The sequence below is a fragment of the Anguilla anguilla genome, chromosome 2 (genome assembly GCF_013347855.1).
Source record: "Anguilla anguilla isolate fAngAng1 chromosome 2, fAngAng1.pri, whole genome shotgun sequence".
Lineage (NCBI taxonomy): Eukaryota > Metazoa > Chordata > Actinopteri > Anguilliformes > Anguillidae > Anguilla > Anguilla anguilla.
In genome coordinates, this window is record NC_049202.1 from 4,511,146 (window position 1) to 4,533,199 (window position 22,054).

The following is a 22,054-nucleotide window of genomic DNA, read 5'->3' on the forward strand; positions in this document are numbered from 1 at the left end:
ATTTTATTTAATTCCCATTTCGTGCTTAGTTTTAATAGCTTTGCAAAAAAAAAAAAGCAGTCTCTTAGTAATCAAGTAGAAAACAAAACGTGACACAACGTGACTCTGCCTTCCCCGATTGGTTTCAACCTGTTTTCAGTCATTTTCCTTGAAAAACTGACTGAAATCCTATCTGCCTGAACCACAGGTAGCCCAATGCCATTGGCCTGTAGTATACGTAAACAAGGCACTGAAGTTGCAAGAAATATGGCAAAGAAGGAGTTGGGCTTACATGTGTAGAGCAGTGTAAACATTGTGGCAAGAAGGTTATTCCCAGCGAGAAATTTCAAAGAAGCTTAAGATCTCCAGCTGCAGTGGTCAGTAGCCAGTAGCCGGTCGGAGCAGCAGACAGACTTCCAATAATTTGTTTAATTGCAATTAAAGCCAAAGAAATCTATTTCAAAGAAAATTGTGTCTAAGATTATTTTTTTTATAAGTAAAACTCATAACATTATATTGTAGGTAGAAATTTATAAAAATGCTTATATATGCTTATAGTTTGGTTTGTTATGCAGTAAATAAATCTCTATATATTTTGTGTGTCCAGTGCACACGTGTGTATGGAATTCCGTCGGCAGCTCAGAGAATTCCGCGTCACTGACGTGTAAATGGGGGTAGTACTTCAGCGTGGACATGACTTCCTGCAGTCCACTCAGGAGCGAAGATGTACTTTGTGGGCTGTGGTTCCTGCTCATCAGTGATACTGAGTGCTAACTAGTGCCGGTCTTTGGACACCTACAGCCGGAAGAAGGTTTAAATCTGTACGCGCTGTACGTCTTCTAATCCTAAACTATACTAAGAGACCCATGTAAACCATAGCAACACACTAGGCAGCTGAAAACCATTTCATAGGTTTAAAGCACAATACAATTAGAGAATTCTTAAAGGTGACATCAGCACATTTCACAGACGTTTTAGAAGCTTGAGCAAAGAAAAAAAAAAAGCAGAGGTTTTACTTGTGTACTGTATGCAGTAATTAATGTGTGACACCAGGTGGCAGCATTGGATTCTTATTCCTTAGAAACAGAATATTTTCATTTTTGGTTGTAGCGACAGGAATGAGGAAGCAGTTCTCACACATACCTGCACAAGGACCCCTCATTAACTACAGTTCAGATTTTATACTGAGCTACACAAAGGTCTCACGTGGAAATAGGAAAAAAGACACTAGGAAAATTAAGAAAGACCACTCTTGGAGGACCAAAAAAAAAAAAAAAAACGGCCAAAAAAGAGCAGAAAAAAAGCATTCCAGAGGGAAGGAAGAAATCTTGGGAGAAACCGGGTTTGGAGGGAGAGCCCTCCTCTGCTCTGTCATTAGTTGTCATCGTTACAAGTTGTTTTTTGAACTAATATCACCTTTTTCTCTTCAACAAGCTAATGAAGATGAATGCATTAAGGCCTTGAGTTGAAAATAATGGACCCCTTAGTGTTGGATTCTCTGCACTTTAAAAGTGTCTCATTGACTGAATTCAAGGTGGTGAAAAAAAAAATCGGGACTGTACTGTAATGAAGGGGTTGGTGGGTAACAGTAGCACAGAAGTGCAGGTGACATGCTGGAAAAAATGACGGAAACAGTATCTACAAGCATTCACGGAATACCTCAGCCGAGACGAACGTACCGATCGAAGTTCACTCACGATATGGTATCATGTGAGGGGGGTGGGGGGGTCAAGATACGGAATTCTTCTCTTTATGACTTCCACACATCACAGGGTGATCTGTGGAAAGCTGCCCTCGAGGCCTGGGCTTGTCTCTCAGCCAGCTTCACTGGGCAGTGTGCATCAGTGTGCCAGTGTCATCATTTATTGGGTATCGCATCTAGGCTGGAACGAAACTGCAGTTATTGTGTAACTTTCGATAAGTTTCATAAGGCTTAATGCGCCATTTGGCCTAACAGTTAGCAGCAATGGCAGCTAGCAGCATGCTGTACTACAAATGTGTTACACTGGGGCACTTTCATTTCATTATAAAGACAGAAAATGCGGTTTGGTTTAACTGTAACTACAGCTCACACTGCAGATGCGGTCTATGACACTGAATTACCGCTTATTTCATTTCTACAGTTGTCTTTTATAAATAGTCTGTTAGTGTTAGATCAGGAGTGCCAAACTTAAATCCTGGTGAACCACAGAGAGCCGTGGGACTCTTTAGCCAATCGGTGGCTTAAATTAAGTCAAAGTGCTGACACACAAAATCCAGGAAGCCTTGTGGCCTTCCAGAACTGGAGTCCGACGCCTCTGTATTAGTAAAAAAGATGTCTGGCCAATAATTGAATGGGTAACTGGCCAAAATTTCAAAATATCTTTGTCATATTGGCTGAATTGTTGAGAAATAGTTTGGGGCCTAAGAAGAAACAGAAGGTCAGAGAGATGATCAGCATGGAAGCAAATCTCACAGATCGTATCATCGTTGGGAAAACTACAATTTTGCGACGGCCGTGGTGTGCCGCGATTGACTGGCCCCGCCCGTTCTAAGTGGGCCCATTCTTCGAAGTGAGACCGAGGGGTAATCCGACCCTCCTTGCACTGGACAACACTGTGCTGCTGACTTGCCCAACAAAACTTTGAATCTTTGAGTGTCGTTGCTTCATCTGTGTTCGTCTCGAACGCTTGGACTTTTGGGCTTTTATTCCCCGTATTTGTCCCCAAATGACTAGAAGTGTTCAGAACTCCAGCGCTGTCTACGGCGGTGCCGTTATCTTATCGTGTTGGTTTTTTACCTCAGATGAGGCAGGCGATACAAGCAGTGACGGCCATTCGAGTAATTAGCAGCAACCATGTTCCGTTACTGTAGGTGGAGCGGATTGATAGCCTGCACCTTGGACCTGTTTATCTCTGGACGAGAGGCCATAACCACTAACAACCCATAAAATCGACATGGCTGTGGGAAACTGAGGTGTGGCTTTTTACCTGCGTTTCCACCTTAAACCCAATTGGGAGTTTGACGATCGGCCATTGGGCTGTAGGGCTTGACTGCGATTCGAGCTTCAATTTTTCTACCACCGCTCGGTCCAGCCAGTATGGGGAATATCGATTCCATATTGTTTTTAATTCTCTTATGTTGTTATTATTTCAACAACGCAGGAGGCAACCCCATTGGTGAGTAGACTCGTGTTTTGCTATTTAAGATTTTCAGAAAAATGTTTGGTGGTAGATTCATGAACATGTGAATTGCTGTAGCTCAGTCCAAATGCCGATTGAATGTCTATAAAAGAAAAGTAAAAAAGCTTTGACCAGGCAATATAACAATGTGAGAGAGAAGCTCCTCCAAGACATACAACAGTCATTCTCAGATTTTTAAATTAATCACAGTCTCCGCAAACAATATTTGAAATCAGCTAACAGTTTAAAATTATTAGTTTGAATAACCAACTGAAATGTATACAGGTTGCTTAATTCCTGTTTTGGTCGTACTTAGCCACCTATGGTTTATCAGACAACATTTTTTGCCATTTCTACGAAAATCAATAAATGTAGCCTACTATAGTATTAAAGCTAGGCGAAGCTTTATTACGTAGGCTATGCCACAAGACGTGTGTCTAAGCTTGTTTTCTTTTCATCTAACCAAAGTTAGGATTAATTTACTCCAAAAACCAAGCTCAGTATCTGTTTTTTCTGTGGCCTAATCTGTTCCTTCCTGGCATGCTAGACCTGACCAGGGAAACGAAACCACTTTGGACGCAGAACAATCACTACACTGTCAGAATCTCTTAGTTCAGATCCCCCAGAACTGAAACCCGGAGCTGCAGCAATCAGTCTTCTTCGCTGTTATTAACAATTATTAACAACGGAACACTCTAAAAGGCTAACATTCCGTCAATTACAGCGGAACTACAACGAACATTATAGGAGCTAGCATTGAGATTAAATTAGTTTGGCTTTTCGTTTGAGGCTGGGTGTGTAGGCATAATCAATGTGTCTCATGACTGTCCATTTAAAGTTCTAATACAACATAAGATCATTTTTCTTAATGGCAATAACACATTTCCTCTATTCCAGACACCTCAGTCCTGAACTGTGAAGTGGGGAGCAATAAAGTGTTGGGACCTGTGGATGAAGGATACAATGGTAATGTCGTCACTTAATTTCACCCGTTATGGTATTAAACCTTGTTCACTCCCTACTGAGTCCAGTGAAAATCAGTCTCACCATTGGCTCTCACTGTCAAAACGCTGTTATATAACAGCTGTAAGAATCTATCAAACTGATGTTCCTTAAAATATTACTATCAGGCACTCTATACCACTGACTGTATGGCCTTGTGCGTTTTCCCCTATGGTCTATGGTTTCCCCCATCACTGAAACTACTTAAGGCCATTAGAAGAGCACGTAAAGTGATATTAGGATCTAAACCGTGCAAAAATAGCAGGTGAAGGAACGTCGTGAATGCTAACGGTAATTGTAAACGGTTGAAATGGTTAAGTGACGAGGAAGCAGGCCTAACTGTTTTCTGCTATTCCGGGACAGGAGCTGTGGAAGAATTTACCGGAGTCCTGGCGGAGCACAACGTGCAACTAGTCGGCTATTTGTTTCCTTCACATATACAGTTCTTGGAACTGATGGTTTTCCCAGAGAACTCGACGGCTACCGTGTACTCTAAATCCAAGTTAGATGCAGACGCCTTAAATGAGGTAAACGTGGCTCGTGGAAAGGCCATTATACTAGGCTAAAACACTGGTTCTCAATGCGTGATGTGCCTCACTGACCGGAATCAAACTTGACTTTGACCTTCTATCGGGAACGATTTAGCTGGCAGGAAAAAATAACTGAAGTAGATGATCATGTAGATGATCACTCACAACTTCTATCAATGACTTGATAGAAGTTGTGAGTAAAAATGTTTTGGCGTAAAAAATGCTAAATGTCTGTACGATCACTAGAACCTCTACGAGTCTCCAAAATGCGTTCTTTGAAGATTTAAAGGATTAACATGGTGGTTGAATGTGACACTTGCCAGTTGTCTTTAGGCAACAACGGAACAAATGTGCATACTTTTTTATGAACTGTCTGGGCGTGGTAATGAGAACTGTCAGTTAGCTATGATTAACAGACCGTGCCCCGTTACCATAGCTACCGCAATGATACGCGCTCATTTTGGGAGACTGAATTTTCACACGCTAGCTAACTTATCAAGTAACGATAGATAGCTAGGGTAAGGACGTTGACTTATCCAATTATATTTTTTGCTATCTAGCTAGCCAAGTTAAGATAAAAGCACAACTATAACGTCCTTATGAAAGCAAACTAGCTAGCTAACGTTATCGATATCATTACTTATGAACGCAAACTACCTAGCTAGCTAACGTTAGTTAGCTAGCTAAATGAATATAATCATAAATAGTCTAATAGTGCTTAAAAGTGAACCTAACGTTAGTCAAATATTTGCATTGTCTTGCCTGTAAGCCAGCGGCGGAAACTATGGGTTTCGAGTTATCCATGGGTCCCCAAATATGATTTAGAATTAGCTATCATAGAAATCTGACTGACATAATTAAAAACTCACCTCAAATTTGCGAACACGCCATTGTTTTCATAAGAGGGTCTTCAACGTGTAAATTGACAGTAAACATCATTAGATTAGCGTTGATATTATTAGGCAATCAGGTAGGCTACATAAAGAATTACCACTTACTACTTTGAATGACACGGTATATGCTCCAGTATGTATTTCTTTACGGGGCGTGGCAAGGGGAGTGGTTACTGTAGGCTACGTGTAACGCACCAAATCGCGAACATTCTCAACCGGTTGAAAACGATAAATTTAAAACGCATATTTCTCCAAAAATAAAGAACGGCCATATTTAATACGTTACTCATCGTGTTTCGTCAATGCCTCTTGTGCAAATAGCGATAAAACAGAGAAAGTGTGAAAACCACCATGTTACTAAGGTTTTGTAAATTTATTAAAGTTCTAGTTTAGGCTACTTTTTTCATGACAACTTCGTTGAATGGGAAATTGGGAAACAAAAGGGTTTTTGTCACTATCTTAAAGCAATAAATCCAATAGCTTTACATAGGCCTATATTTCATTTGCATAATGTAAAGCATGAATGTGTCTTTGTTTCAATCTAGACCCGGGGTAAACTGTATTATTCTCTCAGATGCTCAAACAGCGTAAGTATGGCAATTTGAACAACCCGGCATTAAGACATTTAGATTTGTTACCATTTAGATGTGTTTATTTTGTTATTTAATTTTTCTGAAAATCTACCTTCAGATCGAAAACACACGGACTCTCTTGATTACCGACTTGAATGACAACCCTCCTGTTTTCAATCCCACGGCATTCAGCGCAACGGTATCTGAGGTAGGATAAACGTGCTAATGTCAAAATATGGAACCTGGCTGTACGTGTAGAATCCCAAGGAGGGAGAAGTATTTTATCCTCTCGGAACATCAAATGGCTAGCTGCTGTAAACCCAAATAGCCTACGTCTCCTAGGGGCGGAGCACGAGTCAGGTACAGGGCATACCTGTTACACTGCAATGCTGTGAACTCGATAATATTGCATAGCCTACAGCTGCACGTAACTTCATCGTTTCAATTGCACCAGTAACTGTTCGCTAATTACACCTGACTTTTGTCCTACATCTTACAATTGTCCCACGTTAGCCTACACTCTAATAATAACACATATATGGAATTGTCTCCTCCTTCGTTTCGTAGCCCTCATCTAAGTGTTCTCCTGCTAGCCCTTAAGTGTTTGAACTGTTCGGACCTGGCAATTTTATATGGATTGAATTTGATTGGACATATCCGTTTTACATGACTTCTTTTTGCAACCTTGTATCTCTAATTAGAGCCTGGCTGTGGACTCGGCAGTAATCCAGGTACACGCCACAGATGCAGACGCCACACCGACAAACAACAGGATTACATATTCCATAATGGTAAATTGCATTTACTTACACTGTGTTTCATTTCAAAGGATAAATACGAGGCATTATAAAAACTAGAAACTACGACTGGACAACATAATGAAAAAGAGGGAAGTCATAGCTTTATACGTGTGCGGGGTGGTTTATACGCAACTCACAAAATTGTGTCCATTCCATTGTTCTTTCTCCCAACAGCCCCCCGTCCCCAGTGAGTTTGAGATGACATTTGACGGAACGATCGTTTTGAAAAAACGCTTTAACTACAACGTAGCCACTGGCTACAGTTTCATTGTGGAAGCCCGGGTATGTAACGTCATAGCCCCTGTTCTTGGCAACAGAAATGTTACGCCTTACTATATGAAAAGTATGAAAAGTATAAATAATAATAATAATAATTGCACTTGAAGAAATGTAGCCTAAAATGTAATTTAAAAAAAAAATACAAAGGCATGTGTATTTCCACACTGTTTTTGAACATTTTTTTTTATAGGATAACGAGGGTCTTGCAGACACAGCACCTGTCACTATTACAGTGGAAGACTTCGACAACATGAATCCTTATTTTAATCAAAGTCTTTATCGTGCCGTCATTCGGGAACACGAGGTAAGCATCACGCCCATATATATATATAATTAAACATTTAAACCTTTTCTCACTGCATTTTACATTTTTAAAAATATGAATTCCCATCTCAAAGAACCGTGATTTATTTTGCTACTCCTCTTTAAGGTTGGAGAGTTTCTGAGCATCCAGCCTGAAGCAATAGAGGCCAGAGATGGGGACACTGGGATAAACCAGCCCATAATCTATAGCATCAGTGCAGGTATTTAACAGCCTTCCTCGTAGTATTAGAGTTATTGTGCACGTGTGCACGTGCATGCGTGTGTGCGTGCATGCATGTGAGCGTGCACGTGCATATGTCTGCTTGTGTGCACATATGTGCCTGTATGTGTGTGTGCACGTGCATGCATGTGTGTGTCCACGTGAGTGTGCATGTGTGTGTGCCTGTATGTGCCTGTATGTGTGTTTGCACATATGTTGATTTATGTGTATTTGTGTGTGTATCCCAGTCTCCCCAAGTGACTACACAAGCTCCTTCACCATTGACTCTGTCAGTGGCATCATCACCGTGGTGAACAGTCTGGACAGGGAGGAGGTTTCCATGGTGACTGTGAACATCAAGGTATTTCCCAGTCATCATACTACCAATGTAACTTAGGCTGTCAGAGCAAGAGACTAAATGTACTGAATGGGCTCTGCAGAAGAGCATCAGGGCCAGCACGTGTTACAGGAATTTTAAGCGTGGCACATGCACTTTTGATACGTGAATATTAATGAATGGCAGAAGTTTACACGCGGTACGTTAACTTTGTGTGACAGGCAGCTCAGAGCGATGACAGCCTCAAGACGGCACAAGCGGTGGTGTCTGTGACGGTCGAGGACGTGAACGACAACGCGCCGGAGTTTGACCAAAGCGGATATTCCGCCACCATCCCGGAGAACACCCCCGACGGCTCCTTTGTGCTGAGAGTCGGAGTCACGGACCGAGACGAAGTACGCCTGTAGTAAAACTGACCTTTGTCCCTTTGAAGGCTTTTTGTAGGCTTTGTAGGCTTTTTTTGGAATGTTGTTTTTTTCAAAATTTCAAGTCAGTGTTCTAGAACTCCACTCTGCTTTCAGTTACCGGCAGTGATTGTGACATCAGCATTAGAATGTTCAGTTATGTGCATTCTAATTACATATTTGTGATCTCGCACCCTAAAAGGGTTAAACCACCACTGTTTGAAGACACTTTATACTTTGCATTCGTGAGAATTTTCACGCTAATTTATCGCAGCTGAGTTTCTCTACCTCTGCTCCACAGGGAGGGTTCGATGGAATGCTCAGGATCATTCCGGATTCTGCGCCATTCTCTATAAGCCCCGACGGAACTGTGCGGGTGAAGAATTCCACCGCCCTGGACAGAGAGGAGACTCCCAGATTCTCCTTACAGGTCAGAGCAGCAAGCCTCAGAGCGAGACACGTGGTGCCACAGTGATCTCTTTTAGTACGATCCACTGTGGCCACCCAGTTTCCCCACCAAATACCCCTCGCTTTGTAAACGTCAAAAAGATAACTGCTCACATTACGTAACATAACATTGCGTAATGACGAGCACAGGCCGTTCAGCCCAACAATGCTCGCACATGCATGCAAGCTCTGAGGCTGATGAAAGCGCTGTCGTCCTCTCCATTAAGATCGAAGCCAGAGAGAACGCCTCGCCCAACAACGCTGTCCAAGCCGGCGTGAACGTAACCCTCCTGGATGTGAACGACAACAGCCCGCGGTTCGAGAGCGCCACGTACGAGGGAAAGATCACCAAGGACCAAACCGTTGGGATGAATATTACCCAGGTGAGAGCACGCCTTCCTACATTCTCACCTGGCTGGTGATGTCATAGTTCAGGAATAATAAGGCTTGTTCGTGATATTATTACTTTCAAAAGGGTCACAAAATGAAAAAAGGCCTCGTTCGTGACAGCACATCTGCATGTGACTGTTCTAAATGTACAGCGCAGATCAGTACAGTGTGGACTTTCGTTTGCAATTCCAGGGGAGATTAACATTGTCTTGTTGGAGACAAGAGTGTTGATCGTTTGTGTTTTAAACCTTTAATAATGATTGTAACGATTGTCTGATTCAGTTGCATAAATAACTCTACTTTTCGCCTGCATGTGTTCTGTTTTGTATTTTTTTCCTTTACCTGCCCAGGGACAAAGTTTAGCCTGATCGCTAATTCTGGGACAGCTGTGCGCTGTCCCTGTCAAATGAACAAATAAAATGAAACGAGTGATTAAAATAGAAACGTTGAGCATCAGCATACAGTATAAACATGGGTATTGACCGATGACTCACAGAAACAAACGCCGTCGGATCAAACGTACAATAAAAGATCGAACAAACGGGTTAAAGCGGAAGCAGTAAAACAGGCGCGGGTTAAAAGCAGTGCACTCAGCAAGCCGTTTGAAATTAGAAATGGAGGACGCGATCCGAGAGCTGCGAAGAAACCAAAGAGCAAATTGCTGTGCCGGCCGCACGGTAAGAGACGCCTGTCATCGCCAATCTGCAGGTGCACGCGGAGGATCCGGATGAAGGAGCCAACGGAAAAGTCACGTACGCCATCGACGGGGGAAATCAGGAGGGCTACTTTTCCATAAATGAGGACACGGGACTCATCCAGCTGAAGAAGCTGGTGGTGTTCGAGGAGAACAAATCCCTCCAGTTCTTCCTGTTCGTAACCGCGAGAGACGGTGAGTAGCCTACCGCGTCAGAACACGCTAACGGAAGCGTAGCCGCTTGGACGCGCGCCGTGACAGGACCTGGGTAAAATATGTTTTCTAAAATCCTTTAGCTCTTATCTTACTCACCAAAACGTGAAAACATCAAAGAGGAATATTGTTATGATTCTTTTTAAATGGCCAGTAATCTGCAGGAGTATTAGGCTACTCACCTCTGAAGGTTAAAGGGATAATTATTCGACCCAGGTGTGGTTCTGACAGTGTGTACATGCCCCTGTTGCGCACTTGGGAGGAGGCTCTTACCGTCTTGTACTCCTACAGGTGGACAGATATCCAGATTCTCCTCCACACAGGTGTACATACTGGCGCCTGGCACCTCCAACCCGCAGTTCCTGTTGCCTAGCTACCACGGAAGCGTGCTGGAGGAAATGGACCCCCCTGTGGACATCCTCAAAGTGAGACCGCCTGACCTGCCCGAGAGAGGAGCATTCTGGGAAACTTTTCAGGGAACAGTCTTGCTCAATTAACACGTATAGCTCGTTATCTGAGAGGGAAACGGGAGGGACTGAAAAGGAAAATGAGCTACAGCAGTGGTTCTCAAACTCAGTCCTGGGGGACCACTGTGTTTGCTGTTTTTCATTCCAACCTCAACTGCAATCCCAGAATTTCAACAAGCTGCTGTGGGTGCACACACCTGGTTCTACTAATCAATCACTAGAGTCGTTGCTAAGCGCCCTGATTAGTAGAATCAGGTGTGTGCACCCACACTAGCCCTTTTCTGGATAAGACTGGGGACCCCAGCTCTAAAACATGAAAAGCGCCTCATTAAGAAAAATTAACAGCTTGTTAAAATTCTGGGATTGCAGTAGAGGATGGAATGAAAACCATCAATACAATCACAATAGTTGAGATAACTGACACTGCACATTTAACTGATGGAACATTTAACATTTCAGTGGATGCACTTATTTATATGTCAGTATCTGAAAATAGCTGCTGTACATATAACAGTATAAACTGATACGCCATGTTCTGTATTGATGAATGTACCTCTGTAGTTTGGAATATCAGTTCCTGGGAGATTTCACATCTCAGGAGACTTGGTCTTGAAGGCACCATAACAGACACAGCCGAACAGTAATATGATAGATTAACTATTTACTTTCAGAAGTGTTTAAAGATAGCATCACTGAGTATTCAGTACATTAGGTTCTTGTGTCAGTATTTTGCGTTTGTTTCTGTATTCTCCAGCTGGGCTTCCTGTCGGCGGCGCCTGGGATTGAGGTGACCCTGGAGGTGCTCAACGAGGCAGACAAGTTCTCCGTCGCCCCCGACGGCACGTTCTCCACCCGCCTCAAACTAGACCGCGAAGTCCGCGCAAACTACTCGGTCAAGGTGTCCATCTCTGATGGCACTAAGCGCGACGAGACCACCGTGCTGGTCGACGTGACCGACGTCAACGACAACGACCCCGTCTTTATCTCCGGTTCGGTCACGGTCAACATCCCGGAGGACGCGGAGCTGGGCACCAACATCACCCGGCTGGTGGCCACCGACGCGGACGACGGCTTCAACGGCGCCATATTCTACTCCCTGGTCGGGGGCGAGGGGAAGTTCAGCATCGACCCCGAGTCGGCCAGGATCTCCTTGGCCGGGAGGCTGGACAGGGAGGGGCAGGCTCAGTATACCCTGAAGGTCGTCGCGCGCGACCAAGGTCAACCGCCACGGTCCGCCACCGCCGTCGTGGTCGTCAACGTGACCGACGTCAACGACAACAGCCCCCTGTTCCCTGTGGCCCAGTATGAGGTGGTGGTCCTAGAGAACTGCACCGTGGGAACCACGGTCCTGGAGCTGTCCGCCACGGATTTGGACGAGGGCTCCAACGCGGTGGTGACGTACCGGGTGGTTAGGCAAGCCCCTCCGACAGACCCACCCGTCTTCATCCTGGACCCAGTGTCCGGCGCCCTGTTGCTGAACCAGCCGCTGGATTTCGGGAAAGCGAGGGCGTACACTTTGACCGTGGAGGCGCTGGACGGGGGCACACCTGCTCTGAACGGGACGTCTTCGGTGCTGGTGCGAGTCCAGGACCTGAACGACAAGCCGCCCAAATTCAGCCAAGACCATTATAATATCGCTGTGTTTGAGAACCTTCCCAGCGGAACAGCCATAATCTCACTGGAGGTTACTGATGAAGACGAGGTCAGTAGACCTGAATAGCTTCGCCTTTAATTCAATAGCATTACCAACTACGATTACAGAGATTACTGTGTGTTTATATATTTCGAGAGCATATAGCTCTTGTGACAGGTTTTAAATACTGTGTATGTTTATGTATGTTTTTGATGAATGAAACACTCTCAAGCTACGATACAGTCTCCCTTTTTTTGTATAAATGGATTATATGTTAACAGCACACATATTTATTTAACATACAATCCATTTATACAGCAGGATTTTTTACTGAAGAAATTCACGTTAAGTAGCTTGCTCAGGGGTAAGTGGCTGTGCCCCATGTGGGATTCAAACCCGCAGCTCCTAGCCCAGTTCCCTAACCATTATGCTACACCGTTGCTGCAGGAATACTGCCTTACTTATGCACAGCGTTGTAGCGCACGGTGAGTGTAGACACTGGAATATAACACAGGTCCCAGACTTCCCAGTTTGCCAATATCCTACAGAAATTTACCCCTTTCTGGAAATGGCGCCTGTATTGATCGCTGACTGATTGATGTTCTCCCTCAGGCTGGGTTTTCAAACGGCCACTTCATCCTGAACAGTGACACCTTCGGCATAAACGAGCAGGGAACCGTGTCACTGAACAGGAACGCTACGCTAGACAGGGAGCAAGAAGACAGCTACATCCTGCAGGTAAGCCGCTCTTTCAGACTGCAGAATGGCATTCGTTAGCCCACAACAGCACATACGGCGGATACAACTCACTATGATTGTGGTCAAGAGGGTCTTACTGTACTGAAGTGAACTTTGAGTCTGCAATGTAGGCTTTCAACAAAAAGTGGGCAGGTAAAGACTTGCACTGGTTGTACAATGACAGTACAATGTACCGTATAGTGTTAAATCAATCCTGACTGTGTACTTTACCCCTGATAGAGTACATGTGACTCCTATCAGACTCATAAAACTCTTAAAACAGAGCATTGTACTGTGTATGTAAATGCTCAGTCGTCTTGTTTGGGGGGGGGTGGGGGGGGGTTGTACTGCCTCACCCTCAGTTAATCTCTTTTAATCGTGTGGCTGCAGGTGGTGGCAGTTGACTCCCCCACCAATGGACTGAGTGCTACAGCCCAGCTCAACATCACCGTCCTGGACGTCAATGACAACAACCCCCAGTTCCTGCCCCTCCCGGACCCCGTCCTCGTCCCTGAGGGGAACTACTCCGCCCAGAACCCGTGGGACGTCTGCCGAATTTCCGCCACCGACCTCGACCAGGGCGACAACGGCAAGGTCACCCTGTCCCTGTCCAATCCCAACGCCCTGTTCCAGTTCAGGGAGGTGAGTACCAGTCAGCCCCTCCCCTAAATCTGCCAGTCATATTTACGTACCATAAACATAACCATAAAAATCTGATCTGCCACAAAGGCAGGTCTCTGCGGAATGGTAGGTAGGGGAAACTGAGGAGAGCAGTCCGCTCACATAATTTGGATTCAAAATCCAAAATGTACGGCCTGCCCTGGAAGATCTCCAGACAGGACCAGTCCTGTTTTTGGATTCAAATACTTTTCTACGCTTTAATGATCTTGTCTGGTGTACTGGAACCAATGAAGTGCTCTCAAAAAGTGCAAACCCCACCTTCTGGTCGTATTGGCATCAGGCAAGATCAGTAGAGCACAGAAAAGGATTTGAATCCAAAACAAATACGTATTTGACCCAGGTCTGGACAGGACTAATCCTGTCTGGAAATGTCAGTAAATAAAAGCACTCCAAGCAAACTGCATTCCAAAAAGCTTCCAGCAAGCCAGACATTGCAGTGCGGAGAACATCGGTAGTATTCAGATCTGTGCGTGTTCTTCATTTTTTCAAAATATTAAATAAAATAAAAAATTATCAAACATACAAAACGGCTCAGGTCTGTGTGTTACACATGGTATTCAGTTGTTCCCTGGTCAGAAGCAGCACTGGGTTTCAGAAAGGCTGAGATCTTCGTCTCTAACCCTGTCTGTTTGTCCCCTCGTAGGACGGGATGCTCCTTGCTGTGGGCCCCCTGGATCGAGAAGCGAAGGACGCCTATGAGCTGGTGATAACAGCCTCTGATCACGGCACGCCACAGAGAAAGGTACTGCTACAGCGCCCCCTGCTGAGATAACAGCTCCATTGCATCTTAAACTTCTCCCCTCCTCAGTAGTCCCATTACGTTACATTACATTACATTACTGGTATTTAGCAGACACTCTCATCCAGAGCGATTTAAACGTCTGTTTGAATGCTAAATGCTGTGTTGCTGCACAAACCTTTTGTGTGTTTTCTTCTGGTCTCTCACCCTCCCAAGCATTCCTTTAACAACCTGTCATTTACCAGATTGTCTGTCAAAAACCAGATTGTCTGTCATATGCCAGGTATTGTTCTCAAAAGTCCTGTCTTGTAAAATAAAGTTAATGATATTAAAGTGAAGTGGTTCAGTAAGTGAGGGGAGCAGTGGGCCAACATGATGTTGAAAATATTTTGGCGTACACATCAGTGTTGAAGTGCTAACACTATGTTGCCTAGTAACATAAAAAATAGGTCACACGGAATCCTATGAGATCAGTGAAACAGAAAAATACCGTTTAAGAAGCATTTAAAATTTCTGGACTGGTGTTACTCAGCACTTAATCTAAGAAGCCAGTCCAGTCAGTCATTCCAGTCTGGCTTCCTGCTTTCAGCTGGTTGCAAGCTGTTGTTCATTTTGCTCTTGTACTTACATTTTTATTCCAAATGATTTCTGCACTGTGACCAGTCACATTACAGTTTTATTAGTCTGGTAAAACCTTTGCCTCCACAGCTCACCCCAGTAATAAATGGATAAAAATCCTCCCTAAAACGTTATGGTGTGTTTTTTTATTGCCATAGAGCAGAAATCATAGGATTGATCACTGATAGCAAGCTTAAAGCCAGCATTCTGTACCTTGAACAGTGTTTGAGAGTTTGAGATCTCTTTTAAAGGAACATTATTTAAACGCATATCACTGCTTTTAATTTAATATTTTTAAAATGGTTTCATGTCATCACATTTTTTAATAAAAAAAGTTTTTACAAAATCCAAAATCAATATTTATTTTAGATTAATTCTGTTCATCCCTGTCTAACATGTGATGACGCGTTTCTAACAGTGTATATGTCGTGCTTTTAGCACTGTAAATCACTTGCATTATTATTATTATTATTATTATTATTATTATTATTAATAATAATAGTCTCACTGAAGGTTTTTATTTCTCCCCACCAGAACGTTACTCACATCACGGTCACCATCACAGATGTTAATGATAACGACCCAGAGTTCAGCCAGACCACGTACTCCCGGGACATCCTGGTGAAGGACACCAAAGAGGGGGACCTGGTGCTGACACTGTCCGCTACGGACAAGGATGCCGGAAATAACTCTCGCATCACATACAGGTGACTGTTACGTCATCACATACAGGTGACTCTACACTATGCAACATTCCCTCACTTTGATATATTTTGGGAACTGAACTTGTAACTGAAAGGTTGCGGGTTCGACTCCTAGCTGGGGTATTGCTGTTCTACACTTGAGCAAGATAACTTTACCTGTAAAAAATGTAATCCGTATAAGTTCTGCTGGACAAGAGTTTCTCCTAAATGCTGAAATGTAAGCGTAGCGCATTTTTGGCTGAATTATGGGATGTCGTTCTCGCTCTCTGGCTGCTCAGTTTCTCTGCAGGCTCTCCTCTCCTGAAGCTCAACAGTGAGACGGGTGAGATCACCGTGACCTCTGACCTTTTGGAGATCACAGAGGACACCATGCTTAAGCTCACTGCCCTGGCACAGGACCACGGGGAGCCCCAGCGCACCTCCACAGGTAAAAAAAGGATCCCGCCCCGAACTTTGAGAGGAACCAACGGCGTCTGCTCTGTAGTGATAAAGCAGAGATGTATAATGATACAACTCCAGTCCTGGAGGGTCTGCTGTTTTTCGGTGTGTTTCTGCACTTTAATAAGGTCTTGGAGACGTGCATACGTGTGTCTGAGACGTGCGCACGCGTGTCTGAGACGTGCGTACGTGTGTCTGAGACATGCGTGAGTGTGTCTGAGTGTGTCCGGTCTTCCTTCGCAGCCTCTGTCCTGGTCTCGCTGTTTACCGTCAGTCTCAGCCCAGGCGTGGGCTTCCAGAGCTCCGCCTACAATTTCACCGTGGCGGAGAACGAACAGGCGGGCACGCAGGTGGGCGTGGTCAAGGCCTTGGCGGGGAACTCGTCGGTTGAGATCACCTACACCCTGAGGTCGCACGAGGATCTGTTCTCTGTGGACGAGCAGGGCGTGGTCAGCACGCTCCGCCCCTTGGATAAGGAGACGCAGGAGTGGTACGCCATGGCGGTGGAGGCCACGGACTCCAGGACTCCGCCCAACACCGCCGTCGCCATGGTAATGCAGACCAAATGCAGTTTTTCTTTTCCGTACTGAACCTTCTCATTACATTACATCATGCAAAGGTAAATGGGCAGGCTAAAGCCCATTACCCAGAGCCGTCCCTAGATATTTGGGGCTCCAGGCAAAAAAATCATTTGGGGGTCCCTCCAAAACATTGACTCTGCCATTACCACAGAAGAAGTCTCGATTAATGGGGGCAAGGTGTTTGATAAGATCACTCCACCTAACCCACGTTGTTCCCCAGGTGTCGATCCAGGTGGAGGATGTCAACGAGGCGCCAGAATTCACCAGCTCAAGCTACTCCGCCGAGATCGTTAGCATCGCTCCATACAAATACCCCGTTGTGCAAGTGAAGGTATGACATCACACGGGCAGCAACAGTGGAAGAACAGTATATGAACAGCAACAGTGTTGAGATCAGCACGTGAACAGCAACAGTGTTGAGATCAGCACATGATCAGCAACATTGTTGAGATCAGCACATGAACAGCACATAACACAGCAATAGGGTTGAGAACAGCGCATGAGTTCTTACAGTGGGAGATCATCTGTAGTCGACAGCACATGAACAGCTACACTTCAGGGCTCTACGCTAAACAGGAGCAATTTAGGTGCACACTAATGCATCTAAATGAGTAGTTGTGTTGTTCCAGTTAGCACACATCAGTGCTCCTGACATGGGAACACCGTAGAGGCCTGTACAGTGAGAGAGCAGCACCTGCAGCACCCCTAAACACCCCCCCACCCCCCGCCTCCTCGCCCTCTGTCCCAGGCCACAGACCAGGACGGTGGGCAGACCGGGCAGCTGGTGTACAGCCTGGTGGAGGGCAGCCCGCTGTTCGACGTGGAGCCCTCCTCTGGACTGGTGTACGTGGTGTCTGTGGAGGGCCAGGCGGGAGAGAAGTCCCTCAAGGTGAAAGCCACAGACCCCCAGGGCCTTAGTGCCACCGCAGACGTAGAGGTAAGCAGAGGTCTCCTACATATTACTGGTGGTTCATGAGCCTCTGGGACTATCACGGTTCTTAGTGTAATAGATATGAACTCTGGAACCAAAGTATTAGCCAAGGCTAATGGCAAGAGAACAGGTCAGGTCATAACATAAAATCACGTGCCTTTTTTACACTATAGAATTGTTATCCATCAGTAAGAGCTAAGTTTGGAAAAAGATGCCTGTTCTATAATGTATTAACAATAAAACAAAACAGTAGGATCTATCAGGCAGAACTCAAAACATAGAAAGGCAGAATTAATCTTTTTATAGAGGTGCTACCCACAGTGACCACAATGGTCCCATCCTGGTCACCTCGTTGAAAAAATTCTGGTGCCACCACTGCTGTACAGGAGTCATTAACCCTTTAAGGTGTGAGGTCACAAATATGTGATTAGAATGTTCTTAACTGAACATTCTAATGGTGATGTCACAATCACTACTGGTGATCAAAGGCAATGGAGTTCTAGAACACTGACTTGGAATTTTGGGGGGAATTTTTTTTTTAAAAACCTACTCTTCAAAGAGTTAAGGCTGTCTCGCATCCACAGTTGTTTCTGCATGTGACCCACACGAACCGAGTAACATTTTTTGTGAAGTCATCACAGCTGCGAACGTAAACGGCGGATGTGCTCCTGTGTGTGACGCTGCTTAGGTGACGATCCAGGAGAGCGAAACCGACGACGCTGTGGTCATCTCTCTGAACCAGCCTGTCAACATGGTGGACAAGAAAGTCCTAGAGCTGGAGAGGTAAGATGATCACAAAGGCTAACCTGTCAGTGTTTATGCAAGCTGTCCCCATTCTGCTAGCTACTTTTAGAATAGTTTTTTAAGTTATTTTTTATCTGCCATTACATATTTGCACACTGTACCAGGTGTAGCATGTGTCAGTACCTGTGCAGGTGGCATGTGTTCACTGTTCTTGTACTTATGCCTGGACATCATTGCTTTCCATTGATGTCTGCTGTCAGTGACAGTCTGAATTTCCCCATTGGGGGTAAATTACATTACATATCTATATATGCTTCCAAATTGCACAGGCAAAATAATTATAGGATGGTGAACTAATCACAGTTATCTTATTTGCACATTACATGCATTCAGCTTGTATTGTGAGGCCGTTTGATTGGCTGATTGTTTTTCCTGGCACGCCCCAGGTCCCTGGAGCAGGCGCTGGGTTGGACAGTGAAGGTCATCAGCGTCACAAGCATCAACAGCTTTGGGGGCGTGGTCAGGTCCTCTGAGGGCGGAGCAAAGACGTACGTCACCTTCATCGCCATGGACTCCGCTGGCACCGTCGTACCCTCTGAAGACGTCGAAAGGTAGAACTGAAGCGTCGCCCGCCGTTCGCCAGCCGGTAACGAGTGGCGGGAATGTGATGTCACCAGGCCCCGCCCCTTGTCGTCCGCAGTAAGCTGCAGAGCGAGAGGGAGACTGTGACAGCCGAGCTGGTGAAGGTGTTCGGACAGGGAGTGGAACACGCCCTGGAGGCGGCCCCCGGTGATCCCGACTCCTCCCAAGACACGGCCATCATCGTCCTGAGCGTGCTGCTGGCGCTGAGCATCCTGGGAGTGGTGGCGCTGGTCGTGACCGTGGTGGTCAAGTAAGCGAGTTTGTTTTGTGTGTCGAAGTGCCATCAGCACCACAACTCAAAATTGACTACAGACAAGTGCAGCTGGGTGGCGCAGTCAGTTAAGGCACCGCGTTGGGGTGCATGGGTGAGCCCCAGGGTCTCAGAGAGTGGCGGAATTGGCGATCGCCCTCAACTCTGTACGAGCTCGGCTGCGGTGTGAGAAGGTGCAGGCTGGTGACACCACGGGTCACATCAGCTGCGAGGGATCGCGTATGACCGCGCGATGAATCGGATACTCCAAACTGGGAAGGGAGTCAGACACACAGACTATAAATTTGGGACCCAAATTTACATTTAAAAAACAAAACGGAGGCTAAGTTTCAGATCTCAGCGAAACCCTTACATGAACAGTTGACACATTGGGTTGCCTTACATACATTTTCCCATTAATTTTTTAATGGAAATTATAAATGTAAACTTTTCAGCAAATCAGCAGCAGTCATGGATTCCACTCACATTTCGTTCCAGGTTCAGAAAGCAAGGCAAAGGGAGCCGAGAGAAGGACGTCCTCAGCTTTGAAAACTCTTACGAGGAGCACAGGTCAGCGATGAGCCTTCTTTCTGACTATTTGTGGGGAGAGGGAATCGGAAGACTTGCGTTTAGTAAAACGGCAGAAAGGCACTCGCAGTGCATGGGTCTCACTGCGAGTCACACGTTGAATTTGAGCAATCGGTCACCTCTCTAGGACGGTGGCGTGAAAGATAAGTCGAATAAACGAACCCTTAAAGGTGTAAGATCACAATCACATGTGATTAGAATATTCTTAACTGGACATTCTAATGCTGATGTCACAATCGCCGCTGGTAAATGAAAGCAATGGAGTTCTAGAACACTGACTTTGAAAACATTCCAAAAAACCTTCTCTTCAAAGGGTTAGGAGGATTTAGTGGTAAGCTTTCATCTGACAAAGGATTATGACATCATAACCATCTTTCCTCTTTTCTGTTTAGGAATTCAGGTGCCTCTGAATCAGGAAGCAGCAATGAGGTAAGAGACCTATATGACAGAAGAAATAAAAAAATAAAAAATCCATGCTCAAATTTTCCATGGATGGTTAATCATGCTGTGTGTTTGGCCTCTCAGGAGAAGAATCCCAAGAGGAGTGTGTCAATCGGGAAGAACAGCAGCAGTGATAACAGCCACACCTCAGCGCTCTGAGTCCTGTTCAGTACACCGCAACACACACACACACCCTTCTCTCTTCCTTGTATATAATTTTTTTGAAAAAGGCTATTTTTACCGAATTTTTGGGTAATCCAAAATTCAAAAAAAGCACTTTAGTAAGGAGAGTATATTTTATGCCGCCGAACACAATTTCTCGATATTGTACTCCTGTTGATTCTGCTTCTGTATGCAACACAAAACACGCCAGGCCTCTGTGTAAACACTCATTGATTAAATTCATTATTATTATTGTTATTAATTATTGTATTATTGTCTTACGATTAAATTATTTTTTCCACTTTTAATATTTTCAGTGTTTGTTTTATGAGTTTCCAGAACCTATGTTTCTGCTTCACCTACTGTACATTTTTTAGGTTACACATTCACACTCGTCCCAGTACTTTAAACAGAATGCCTTCAGGTATTCAGCTGCAGTAACGCTAGCGCTATTGCCATTACCAGCTTCAACACACACTATCTTTATTGTTTTATATCAGAGAGACAGATTAGAGCTGAACTGCGGGGGAGTAAGTAAACACGAAAATAAAAGTATGACGAGCTCTGGAATTTTCTGTAAACAGGATCAAAGCAGAGTTGTCAAGGAGAAGACAGAAGAAGCCCTCTGACCAGCTACGCTGGAGATGGCGGAAATTCTTCCCACACACTCTTGTGATTGGCCGGAATTGTTTTACACAGCTAGCCAATAAAAATATCCTGCCACAGTTGCAGACATTCTATATTGGGCTGAAGGAGTTGTAAGAGCCTGGATTTACTTTTTAGTGACATTTAAACAAAGTCAAATGGTTTAATCCACAGATTTGTACTTCATTTTTTTTTTTAAACTGGAAGCAAAGGTTTTCCTTCATATTTAAAAAAAGTTACTGCCAATATTCTTTTTCTTCTAACTTGCTTTGAGGTATGAACACTGTTCATACTGTTTCACATACTTTCCAACAGCTCAACAGAAAGTTCCGTCCTGACAGTTAGGTTGCACGGCAACACACCTCACAGAAGATACTGCATTACAATTTTCAGTGACCAATCAGAGCCTCTAGTTAGGGAAGTACAGGAGGCAGAATATTTGGTCAGAGTAGATGAAATATCTGTGGTAAAGTCATAATTACTTTATGGGCACATTCTGTAACTGCATACTAGACTTTTCAGACATCTTGTCATTAATCTCACTCAACAGAAGCATCCTCAAGCCATACCAACGCTAGCCTAGCGAGTATAGAACAGAAGCAATGTTTCAAGTTCAGAAAAAACTTGAAATTTGAATTTTATTACAATTATACTTAACCTTTAAGTTTTACATAATTTCACAGTGGGTAAAAAAAAAAACATTACAGTAAAGTGCCAATCAAGAATAAAAACGGATGAAATGGGACTTTGAAATTTGCAACAAGGCATTTTCATTTGAATTTCCCAATTCCTGAAATCTTCTTTAAAAATGGCAGATGATCTTAGAAA

At 44.5% G+C, this 22,054-nt stretch overlaps 1 protein-coding gene across 1 annotated transcript; it reads left to right on the top strand.

The window, feature by feature from the left end:
* The first annotated feature begins 2,940 nt into the window (after positions 1–2,940).
* LOC118221307 (protocadherin Fat 4-like) lies at positions 2,941–20,879 on the top strand. Its single transcript, XM_035406261.1, has 30 exons — positions 2,941–3,137; positions 4,038–4,106; positions 4,506–4,669; positions 6,111–6,152; positions 6,256–6,345; positions 6,839–6,928; positions 7,112–7,219; positions 7,407–7,520; positions 7,647–7,740; positions 7,988–8,100; positions 8,298–8,471; positions 8,782–8,910; positions 9,155–9,310; positions 10,026–10,206; positions 10,516–10,649; positions 11,446–12,393; positions 12,937–13,062; positions 13,453–13,704; positions 14,387–14,485; positions 15,635–15,807; positions 16,083–16,231; positions 16,486–16,793; positions 17,044–17,154; positions 17,572–17,760; positions 18,443–18,537; positions 18,945–19,109; positions 19,199–19,390; positions 19,889–19,960; positions 20,371–20,407; positions 20,504–20,879. The coding sequence occupies exons 1-30, from the start codon at positions 3,059–3,061 to the stop codon at positions 20,576–20,578; spliced, it is 4,728 nt and encodes a 1,575-aa protein (XP_035262152.1). The 5' UTR covers positions 2,941–3,058; the 3' UTR covers positions 20,579–20,879.
* The last annotated feature ends 1,175 nt before the right edge of the window (positions 20,880–22,054 follow it).